We start from the raw sequence: 12,095 nt of genomic DNA, 5'->3' as shown, positions 1-12,095 counted from the left end.
ATTGTTTCTACAGAGGAGAGTAGTGCAGATTTCTTTGTTTCACCTTTGTCAGCATGTGCACGTCAGAAAAATACAAGATTTTGGCTTGTAAAGTCCAAAGTCTGGAAGTATCTCTGCAGGGATAAAATAACGGCTTGCATCTCAGATTTCTTGTAACTTTGATTATTTGGTAAGAGCCTTGTTTCACCTCATTCCATGTTGTAGTCATTGTTCTGTAGGTAAACCCAAGCTACCCTTTTCTCTCTCCAGGTCTCCTGCAAGCGCAGAATCTCTTAACGCAACTACCTCAGCAAAGCCAAGCCAACCTCCTGCAGTCTCAGCCAAGCATCACCCTTGCCTCGCAGGTCAGCCTTATTTCTAGAGTTCATGGGTTTCTGAGGGATTTGAATCATTGCAAGAGAGTAAACCCATTGTATTTTAGTTACAGTAGCAAGTGCAGATCTACTATGGGTATAAATACAGTGATAGGATTGGATTTGTCTTTCTGGATAAATTCAGTATAGAATAGAATTACTCATAACTTCAGTTTTGTAACTTTCCACTTGCATGTGCTATATATATTTTTTTGTTCCCATGGACTTAGTTTTTATTTTTAGCTGAAAGTTTTCATGTTTAGCATTTTGATTTAGTGGGACTAGAGGAGCATTTGATTTCTTGTAAGGTTTTCTTGGAAAACTTATACTTTTGTGAAATTCAGACAAACAAGGTGTGGGCTGCTCAAAAAGAGGATTACAGACTAGTATCTTTTTTTAGAGATTGCAGTGGTAATCTGTTCTAGCTGAGTTGATTCACTATTAATGTCAAGTCACTGCCAGTCTTATTAGTTACTTAGTTATTCTGTGAAAGTGAAGATATTGTCAGAAATGCATTAAAGTCTTCTGTTAGATGTATGTTAAAATATTAAAGCTCTATGATTAAGCTCTCAGACAGTAAGAAAACCAATTCTAAGATTGCACGTGCCTGCAAATTTAATTTTGCTTCTCTCTGTGTTTTACTGTGCAGTTTAGTTACATGATTGCATGCTGTTTCTAAAATACTGTGTAACACCATACAGTATCTTCCTGCCTTGGTTACATGTTAGAAATTTTTAGTCTGTAATAAGATGCCCATGTCTATCAGAGTCTTAGAAAACTACATTTTCTATTATACCACCTATAGTACTTTTCATGCGCCATGCAGAAAATGAAATTTGTCTCACCTCTATAGTTCATACTTCGGTTAGCAGCATGACTCCACTAAAGATTATACTTGGATTTTAAAAAAGTATCAAAGCCACTAAGACAAAGTAAATTATATAAAGGAGATGAAGTCAATAAAAACAGTGAAGTAATTATTCACTGTGTTTAGCATCAATTTAAAAATAATGGGGCACATACGTCTGCAGTCCTAGAAAGATCATACATGATCGTATTATTTCTCAAGTAATGGAATTATCGATGCTGACCTTCCTCTACCATCTGCTATGCATTGCACGATACTACTGCACTAAGCCAGGAGAAGAACAACAGCTATGTAAAGACTCAGCTATGTATGGAGTATTTATTTTAGAACAGCCATTTCTGCATCTTTGCAAGCTACTACAGTGTTGCATAGACTTGAGAATGAATTGTGCTGAAGGAGCCTGTTGGAGTTGGATGTAGGATATAAAAGCTAATCAGCTGAACGGAATATAATTTAAGTAAAAGATTTGTCTCTGCATCTCAGGTTATCTATTGCATGTGAGAAGTTGGAGGTTTGTACCCAAAACATGTTTTCAGTGTTTCTGCTGCACATATAACCTAAACTGTGCATTATCATGTTTTAATGTATTTTGTTCACCTGTTGAGATTATGCTTTTTTTTTTTTTTTTTTTTAACAAATTCTTACTGCTGTATCTATTATGTTGATATTCAGGAAGAGTGAGCCTTGTGCTGACTTCCTGGAAGATTTGCCTTTTATGCAGAAGTAAAATAAGAACTAAAAGGGATTAATTTTTTTGCAGGTTGCCTTTACTTAATTTCTTATATCATCAGTGCTGTCACTCTTATTGTTGGAAGTATAAACAGAAGGGTTAGAGAGCGATGTATTTTTTTCCTTACTCACATTGTTGGGTCACTCATGAGAGGTGGTATTAGAAGAAACTTGCTATGTGTGCTGCCCCTTTAAGTGCCCACTGTTCCAAGATTATACAGGAGAGTTCAAACTTTTGGGCTGATGTCAATCTGCCACTTCGTACAAGTAGTTTCTAAATGATTAAAATTGCATGAATACCTAGCTGTCTATAGCCAATAGAACTACATCAAGTAGGATTGTTCAGCCCTTCTTTGAGTGGCTTCTGTAGCAAATGAAAGTTGTTGGTTATCTGCTGCACTGAACATCTCTTAGGTTTCTTTAATGGGTTCTGTCGGAGCCTTTAAAAGACTGTCATATTGATACAGTTTTCTGAGTTGTGTTTGCTTGTTCTTGAGAAGAATGTAGATAAATTTAAAGAACTTGCAGATTGATGGAAATGTCAAATTCATGGATCTCTCACACAGAAACCTCTCATACTTTTTCTATGGTTATTTTTTGCTGGTTATTCTTTTAAGTCTGATTTTCATGTTTTCCTTGCCCTCTATCCTAATAGCCAGCAACCCCAACACGCACAATAGCAGCGACCCCCATTCAGCCACTTCCACAGAGCCAGTCAACACCAAAGCGAATAGACACTCCCAGCTTGGAGGAGCCCAGTGACCTTGAGGAGCTTGAGCAGTTTGCCAAGACTTTCAAACAAAGACGGATCAAACTTGGATTCACTCAGGTGAGACTGCGTACCTTAGTGCCTACCAGTGTGGAATCTGAGGTCTCATCTTTCAAGTCAGGAGGGAGACTACAATTCCACCTTTTCCTAGGAGTACCTTCTTAAGTAGGGTTATGCTCTGGCCTTTATGTAGGGGATTTCTAAGAAATAACAGAAAAAGCCATACATCCATCTTACATCCCTGTTGGTTTTAAAGCATAGCCATTTTCCCAGCAGGTACATGCATTTACCAGCTCCAGATGTCATTGCATGTGCACTATCCATTCTGTAGGATTTAAAATGAATGGGACAAAGCACTTTAAAGCTGCCTTCAGAAGTACAAAGTTCCAAAAAAATCCTACAGCACAATTAACTGCTCTGTATGCTTAAAAAAAAAGTATGTCACAACTGTGGAGTTGCTTTGGTTGTCAAAGGGTTTTTATCTCTCAAGCGTATTTTGCTATTAAACATCAATGATTTCTGTATTTAATGCTTTTGCTAAGGTTCCTAAACAAAACCTGAAAGGACTGTCACCTTTGAAGTTCTTTCCTTGCAGAGATGAACTGGAATTGTGGTTTTTTTTTGTTTTGTTTTGTTTTGTTTAAAAGCTCAGAAATAGAGCTGAAGAAAAGTAATCTTGAATGTAGTGAAAATGGTTGAATGAGGAGTGCAATTAGAAGTACAATACGTTTCATTATTCTGTAGAAGGGAAATACCACCTTGGATGCAAGAGTTCTTTTGTATCAATATAAAAATGAAATATTTTACTACAGAATTAAAATACCTGTCCAGGTAAACAATTCATTCTGTCAGGAGCCTGTGTTAAACACAGAAGTGTTTTGCCAGAAGAAATCCAAGTAGGTATTTAAAAGTCTGACTTCAGAGCAGCCAGTCCAGAATATTTGATTTGTCCACCCTTGGAATAAGTAAACCTATTCTAGCCGAAAGTATGTACTGAAGTCAGATTTATTTTTCTGGCAGAGTTTTAAATGTTTGAAAAATCAGGGTTCATAATGAAAGTTCCTGGCAGCATCTTAATTATAACTGAAGAACAGAATGTTCCTAGTAAAATTAAGTGCGTTTTGCTGGCATGTGTGCCTCCTTCTCTTCCTTCTTTCCACTAGAGGGAGGTACAGAAAGGTAACAGTAATAGACACACATAAAAACTGGAATAAAGCAGAACAGAATAGAGTAAAACACAATAGCTTCCCTACAGCCTGATTGAGGAGGTTTATGTAGATCTTTAGCTATTATGTTTAGTCTGTCCTACTGTGAAATGATTATAAAGGCTCAACTAAGACTTTTTAAGCTATGGATTAACCCTTCTTTTTTGACCCTGTTACGAATTTTTGTGGTCAGGAAAAACGATCACAGCTACTCAAGCTTGCATTTGAGTATTTGCTTTTTAGCTTAAAGATAGCAAACAGAACAAGCAATAACATCACATGTGATCATTCCTGTCCTACATTAAGTATATATGTATATATTTAGGCAGTTATAATAACTTCTGTTTATTTGTGTGATTGGATAACTAGAGATCCCTATTACTTCATTTTCCTGTAGTTGGATAAGCAGACTGCCTTTCAGAGGATAAAATAAATTTATTTTCAGTAGCACTGTAAGTTTTTTCAAACCCAGCCCAGCGCTGTTTTTCAAAGATTGTTTGCACAGCAAACTGATCACTTACTATATTCTACCTTCTGAGTAATATAAAAGGCACTGAATTTCAGCAGTGTCTTCCCCCAGAAGTGTCCATGGTAGATGTATTTATAGCCTGTTGTTTAACTGTTTTTCTTAAAAGTGTCTCTGACATGCAGAGTTACAGTGGAAGTATTGCATCTTGGTGTTACTGCAGTTATGGGACTAATTGCTCAGGACAGATTGAAGCTATGTGAACAAATACTTTAGACCTTGTTATTTTTACTCTCTACAAGATATTACCTTCTCTAGTCCATCTGAACTTCATAGAATCATAGAATGGCTTGGGTTGGAAGGGACTTTGAGGATCATAAAGTTTCAACTCCCCTGCCACAGGCAGAGTTGCCAGCCACTAGGTCAGATTGCCCAGGGCCGCATCCAATCTGGCCTTAAACTCTTCCAGGGTCGGGGTATCCACAGCTTCTTTGGGCAACCTGTTCCAGCACCTCACTGCTCTCTCAGTCCCCTGACAAATAACCTAAATTTCCCCTTCTGTAGTTTAAAACCATTCCCCTTTGTCCTATCAGTGTCTACAGACAAGCACACACAATGGTGATGTACCTTATAGTCTCATTTCATTACTAGAGTGTCATTCAGTCTACAACATAGATCAGACATCTCATTCATCCTCTGTTCCATTCAAACTTTCAGTAGCCCACTCCAGAATATAAAATTCTCATTCCTATTTGCAAATTTATTTGCCTACATCTGAAATGCTGCCCTGCCAGCTTTTGGTATTGAAAACTACTGACAAAGAAATGGTTAACTATTCATTTTAAATCATACAGGAAACATTAGTAAGAACAACATAGATATCAGAATTAAATTTGGTTGGGAACTGGAGCAAATTTCATAAATCTCTCTTCCAAGACATAGTACAGCTTATGTCTAAAATAGTTTGCATAGCCAGGTTTTATTCGTAAATTCACTAGAGCATCCAGGTTACTTCTCATGGTATGATTTGTGAGTTTTGAAATGCGCAGCATCGTGGGATACAAGTAGAGATTTCCTCAATTTTCCTTTTCTGTTTGAAGGGCTTACAAACCAATTGTTCTGGTTCCTCTTCGAAGGAGGAGTTTGTTTTCTTCATGCAGCCTGCACAATTTACTTACCAAAGGCTTTCTACCTTGCTTGTATGTGGCCACTCTGCATGCTGTTACTTTATTTGTGTCAAGCTGTGGTTGTGGATCTGACCTAAAGGAAGACAAGCAAGCTTTATGCACCGTCCAACTAACTCAGTCGCAATTAAACTCCACTAACTGTGCTAAGGCTCTTCAGTCTTTTCTTCTAGGCTTTTGTCTATCACCTTTTGCATTAAACAAACAAACAAACAAAAAACCTAAATTAAACTAATTTATAGCACATAGTAAGAAATTACTAAATTTTCTGAAAAGACAAGACCTTCATGCTGTAAAACAGAACATGAAAGCATGCTGTTTATAATGACCATGATCAAGAATGGAGGTTTATCTTTTTTAAATGAGACTTTCAAAGCATGCAATACATGGAGGCAGTATACCTATAGTTGAGCAGAATGTTTGAAAGCTAGCTGAAACTGAGTTTTGAAAAACAATAACATGTAAAGAGGTGATCATCTGTCTGTTAATTTCATAGATAGCTTTTGGCAGATGGGTATTGGTAGTGAAGACTACCGTTAATCATTATTTGAAATGAACTTTTTGTCTGCTTTGAAATGCATAGGAGAAGTTTGATTTGAACCTCAGAAGATACTAAAAGAGTGTTTTTTCCATTTATTTAAATATGACTTAAGTTTGTAGACAAGCTGCATTCATCTCTTCAAGAGTGTTTTTCTGCTAATCTGAGGACATAAATTCACTACATTTCTGCTTATTTGAACTTTTCTTCGTTGATGTAGAATACGTAGAGCCTTAAATCTGCAGCTCCCAAAGAGAGTTTGGCCTTTCCCTTTTTTTTTTTTTTTTTAAAGTACTAAGAGAAAAATTGCAAGTTAATATTATTCAGTGTAATGTTCTGATTAGTGGTAATGCTAAGAAGAAAAAGCATGAGGGATTTCCTGGAAAGAGTTACTTAGTTAAACTGACCGAGTGAAGTTTGAAAACATGGCATTTCTTTATCTTCCTTCACTTTAGCATGAATCTTTAGTGCTGAGCAAGTTTCTGTGAAACTGAATTCCGTGCAGTAGAGGAGTCACTAAATATTCAAGGATGTTGACAGGATTCCTTGCTTTGGAAGTACCTATGTTAGTGAATCCCTTTTTTCTCTTTCTTTGTCCAGGGTGATGTTGGGCTCGCTATGGGCAAACTCTATGGAAATGACTTCAGCCAAACTACCATCTCTCGCTTTGAAGCCTTGAACCTCAGCTTTAAGAACATGTGCAAGTTAAAGCCACTTCTGGAAAAGTGGCTCAATGATGCAGGTGAATGAGTCTGTGTATTTCTTCACCAGCCTACCAAAATCAGTAGGATTCTGAAAAACTCTGGAAAAAATGCTTCGTTGGTGCCCTTATGGTTTTATGAAGCCACTGATCTGTGTTCATGGGACAAAAAAGGGTGTAGAAATAAGTGTCCATTCTTCCCTGTTTGTGTGCCCACATATATCTGAAATAGTTCCACTGTGAACTTCTAGAATTGTGTTCTACAGTCAGCTGAATAATTGCATGGGGTGAGATGTAATGTGTGTCATGGTTTTCCTCCTTCATGTATGTTAATGCATATAACTTCTAATCTTCCTCTAGCTTTCTTTTTCAGATGTGTAATAAGAGAGTTGCATGCTTTGTTGTTTCAGTAAGCAGAGCTTATTGCATTCACCTCCTCCCACATCCCCTGTGTGCATTCTTTTCATCTCACTCCAAGAGTCCTTATGAGCACTCTCTTTCTCTCCATAAGAAGAGTTGTTAGTTTTTTTTTTCTTTCCAGAATGATTTTTTTTTTCTTGGGAGAAAGTTACTCATGATGTTAGTGTTACAGTGAAAAAAGGAAAAAGAAGAAAACCAAAAAACACCAGAAAATGGAGCTTGGATGGTGGTGCTAGGTGTTAGGATAGATAATGTTAGTGCTGTCAGCTTTTTTTCTTTTGAGTGTACAGTTGTGCATACTATAAAACTGATGGATCTGCTAAACAGTTGGCATAGACAATTTGTGCCTTCCTATTTTTATCAAGATGAAGAGAGCTTTATGCTATTACCTACAGTATTCCCTGAAATTTTGTAATTAACTGAATGCAGTGTGGAAATTTTTTTCTGCATTGGAACAAGGAGGTGTCGTTCTGTTGTGCTTGAGAGGTGCAACTTTGGGTAATCTGGATCTGTGGTAGGAAACACAAAGAACTTCACACTGACTGCTCTACTCCACAGGACAGCGGTCCCCAAACAGCTGAGATGAGGGAATGTCATACTTTGCATTTCCTGCTAACCTGAAGAAATACTTGGATCTATAAAGAGAAGTTAAAGACTGTTAACAGTGCGGGGTTCGTTTGCAGCCTGGAAGTTAGGAACCACAGTCTTTGGCTCTCATTCAATTTCTTGAAAATCTTTGAAAGAAAGATTCAGGTGACTGTAAAGGTCATTCAGCTATTTTTGGGTAAAAGCAGGCAGCAGAAGCATACTAACGATCCCTTCCATTATGTTACATTGCAGTGTTAGAATTCGCTGTTACAGAACTCGGTTTGTTCTGTGGGATTTTGAGGATGGAGAAGGGATCCAGCAGGTTTATGAGTACTGTTACTGAAAAAAATATAATCTAGAAAATACTATGGTGAATGTACTTGTCCATTTGAGCCTACGAGAGTGATGTTAAGCATTATGAACTATGTTGTCTACTTACCAGGCACAAACCCCAGTGCAGCAAGGGGTCTTCAGTGTTACTCAACCATAATCGGTCATTTTGATTGAGCTTCCTTTTGGAACCTGTCAGTTAGTTGTTTTGCACTTTCTTATGCAGAGTGGGATAAAAGTGCATCTTCTCTTTGCTATTCTGTGGAGCCAGAGAGGATAGGATTAGCAGTTGACAACTGGAGACCTTCTAAAGCAAAGGAGGGGGAAACTGCTAGATATGTAGGCTTCTATCTGCTAAGATCTCCAGAGAAAAGAGGTTTAATACTATGAAGCTGGCTGGGAGAGCTGCTTCTTTCTCTACTGTATTGCAGAGTAGGTAAAAGAAATTTCAGTTTGCTCAGATCTTTTTTTTTTTTTTTTTTTTTGGCTTATTGCTGTGGCTTGTGAATATCAACTGCTGCATTTTTTCCTTAAACTGTAGTTGCAGTGTGAGAGTGTGGGTTGAAATGAGATAAGGGAGAAAGAAATTTTGTATAGGTAAAATAAAAGGGGTACTCTGGTAGAATACGGGAGCAAAGGCAGCACCCTCCCTTAACTTAACTCGTAGATTTTAAGTTTCAAGTACAGCAATTAATACATGTGATCTTCAGAAATCTCTGTATATCTGGAATAGATACAGAGTGGATTTTAGCATGCCTTGCACAGGTGAAGAACACTTACATTATAAGTTGCACTGCATTCAGATAAAATCTCTTTATTTGTATTAATTTATTTTTTTACAGAAAACCTCTCATCTGATTCAACTCTCTCCAGCCCAAGTGCCCTGAATTCTCCAGGGCAAGGAATCGAAGGCGTGAACCGTAGGAGGAAGAAACGCACCAGCATAGAGACCAACATACGTGTGGCCTTAGAGAAGAGTTTCCTGGAGGTCAGTGATGCTATTGTTCAGGTCAACCTATAAAGAAACAAAGAAGCTTTTGTTTAACGTTGCACGTGCTAGAATGAAGCCATTACCATACTATTTAGGAAAATGCTTGTACAAAACGAGGTAGATTCAAAGACTGTTCCAAGGAGCATGTGATCAGTATCTATTTTAATTTGAAAAATCAACAACAAACAAACATACATACAACCACCCCACCAAAATCTCATTGGTTCTTACAGTTCATTGACTCAGTGATTTTAGCAATCCATGGTGCTGAACATTAGCTCAAAGCTTGATATTGTGCACATCAAAAAGAATAAGACAGAATTACCTTTTCTGAGGATGGGTGAATGGGTAACAACATACATAACAAAATCTCAACATACATAACCTTCAGTTCTAAACTACCTTTGTGCAGCCGTATGTGCAGATGTATGTTCTATTCGTTTATGGGAGATGCTAAAAGAAAGCTTTCCAATCAATACGTAGAGTTCCTAGAAGGATAAACTTAGAAGTCAGATCCTTTCTCTCATGAAGATTCATGTGAGCTTTGTCTTCATCACCCATCTTTGAGGAATGTAGCTTACCATTGGTACAGATTTTCCTGTCACTTGGAAAATGTAGGGCAAAAGTACCTATTATGATCTCTCTCTAGAAAATGTACCACTGAGCAGATTCTGCATATAAATAGCCTATCCAGATTTCTGTCTAGTGAAGGAGAAGCTATAATGTAAAGCATATGAAGGTAACTTCTCTCCTTTCAAGTACTTGTTTCCTTTTCTTAGAACCAAAAGCCTACCTCGGAGGAGATCACCATGATAGCTGACCAGCTAAACATGGAGAAGGAGGTGATCCGCGTTTGGTTCTGTAACCGGCGCCAGAAGGAGAAAAGGATCAACCCACCCAGCAGTGGTGGAACCAGCAGCTCGCCCATCAAAGCAATTTTCCCTTGCCCAACCTCACTGGTAAGAATCAAGAATCTGTGTTGACAAAGACCACTGGGAAAGAAAGTTCTGCTCTGCACTGTGACAATTGCACGTGCTACACCTTCTTTGTACAGCAGATTTGTTCTCACAAGTGTATTTTTTACTGGCATTTTAAATATCCTACTTGCATACTACAAAAGCGAGAGAATGCTTAAATATCAGGCACTAATCAGGTCTTCACTTCAGGCATTTTATTTAGCCAATTCATGACTAAGTATTCTGGCTAGGAAATTTGCATTTAGGTTGTTACTTTGGAAATATGCCCATGCTTATATCTGGATTTTCTCTTGACAAAACTGTTTTTTATAATATAATAGTAATAAAAAATGCTTAGCAGTTCTACCCCTCCTGCCTTATTTTGGCTGCAGTGTAAGCAGGTGAGCAACAGTAAATCATATCATTTGAAGACTTAAGTCATAAAAGTCCAGTGTTAGTGTTGTCACTTTTATTCAGGAGTTATTATATCAAGAAGGCATGGAACAAAGGAAAAAAATAGCTAATACTCATGTAATTAATTTCCCAAACTTGTATTTACCTCAGGTAAACACAAACTTCATGAAAATATGAGTAACAAAACACTTGCATCAAGGTTCCTTCAGATCCTTTGCTACCAATGTCCATGGAGGTCTGTTTTCATAAATAGAAACAGTAGCTATTAGATTTCATAGTAGCTATGCTAATAGGACTGTGGTGGAATTTATGTAGCCTGTAGTTGTCTTTTTGTAGTATTTATTCCACCTTCATCATTGTAGTAGCTAATATCTTCCAGTACTTCATTAAATCATTAATTTTGGTGATGTGTCATTCTTTCCCTTCATCCTTGTCTCAGGATGTGTGCATGCGACTTCTCATTTCAGGGGAAGGGATATGTTAACTGTACTTAGTCTTTTTATTTTTATTTTTTCCAGTTGGAAAGCAAGGCTACATGCCTTGCTACCAAAGCAGAACATAGTGAGGTTGGTTAAAGTGTGCAAGCATTCTTGGACTGCAACTTAAAAAATTTATGTAGGGAAATTTTCTTTTTAATTACCAATGGCCATTGTATATGAGAAATTGAAATGTTAACAACAGTATTCATTTTATCAGTGATATTTCACTAAAGCGTTTTTTGTAAGCTTCTCTTAAGCCTGTATTACCACTCAGATGGACATTCCTCCTCCCCCATCCCCTAGTCTTCACTGGCTATATGCTCTGTTGATTTCTTTTGTCAGCTCTGGAGACTGTGTACGTAGGATGATTGGACTCTGTTTGCTAATTTGGTTACAAATTAACCACACGAAGAATAATAATTAATTTTTAGTAGTATGTCTGGATAATCAATCTAGCTTCTACCCTAACTGCACAAGTGCTAGAGCTCCGTGGCAGGATTGGAGGGGAATGCTGGTTTGGATTGTAACCTCCTTTTGCATTGGCTTAAGTCAGTCACTGTAACCACAAGGGCTAACTTTATTAATTTTGGGTCATTCACTGCCCTGAAATATTGATTGTGACTTTGGCCTTAACTGTTCAGTGGACAGTTGACAGATGTGATGCGTAGGCTGCGTTAGTGGGAAGTGTACTGTATGTCTAGTTCTTCTTTATTTCATAGACTATTTGAGATGGACAGAAAGCTCTTAGACCTGTCCCAGTTGCCCCAGCCCTGTTTAAAATGCATAAAGCATTTGACTTCCTATAAGAGGATATGCAGCACGAGAAAGATTTCTCTCATAATGGACTTTGGTAAGAGACGGGAAAAGAGGAAGATTTTAGCCTGTATTCTTAGCTGTGTTCTCTTGGGCAATTTTGAAGTATTAATTTCTCTCATTGGTGTAAAGCAACCTTAAAATGTTTCTCTTAGACACTATTTCTTGTCCATAAAAAGTCCTTTTTTCTTCTTACGTTTGCTTTTGTTTGTAAGTGTACTTCTACAGCCTTAGTTCTTATGGTGTATTCTCTCCACAGTATCTGCAGTTTATTTTGTAGGCTTGTACTGAG

At 37.6% G+C, this 12,095-nt stretch overlaps 1 protein-coding gene across 7 annotated transcripts in view; it reads left to right on the top strand.

The window, feature by feature from the left end:
• The window catches only part of POU2F1 (POU class 2 homeobox 1), a 120,667-nt gene that overhangs the window by 92,039 nt on the left and 16,533 nt on the right, over positions 1 to 12,095 (top strand). For all 7 annotated transcript variants that reach the window (XM_031612617.2, XM_031612612.2, XM_090152662.1 and 4 more), the window contains 5 exons: positions 250 to 344; positions 2,606 to 2,779; positions 6,713 to 6,854; positions 8,993 to 9,138; positions 9,921 to 10,100. In XM_031612617.2, the coding sequence (XP_031468477.1) occupies positions 250 to 344; positions 2,606 to 2,779; positions 6,713 to 6,854; positions 8,993 to 9,138; positions 9,921 to 10,100 (737 nt within the window). The remainder of the gene's footprint in view (positions 1 to 249; positions 345 to 2,605; positions 2,780 to 6,712; positions 6,855 to 8,992; positions 9,139 to 9,920; positions 10,101 to 12,095) is intronic.

The sequence above is a fragment of the Phasianus colchicus genome, chromosome 1 (genome assembly GCF_987193195.1).
Source record: "Phasianus colchicus chromosome 1, bPhaCol1.hap1.1, whole genome shotgun sequence".
Lineage (NCBI taxonomy): Eukaryota > Metazoa > Chordata > Aves > Galliformes > Phasianidae > Phasianus > Phasianus colchicus.
Note: the sequence above shows the minus strand (reverse complement) of the source record. Positions and strands in the feature narration are given on the sequence as shown.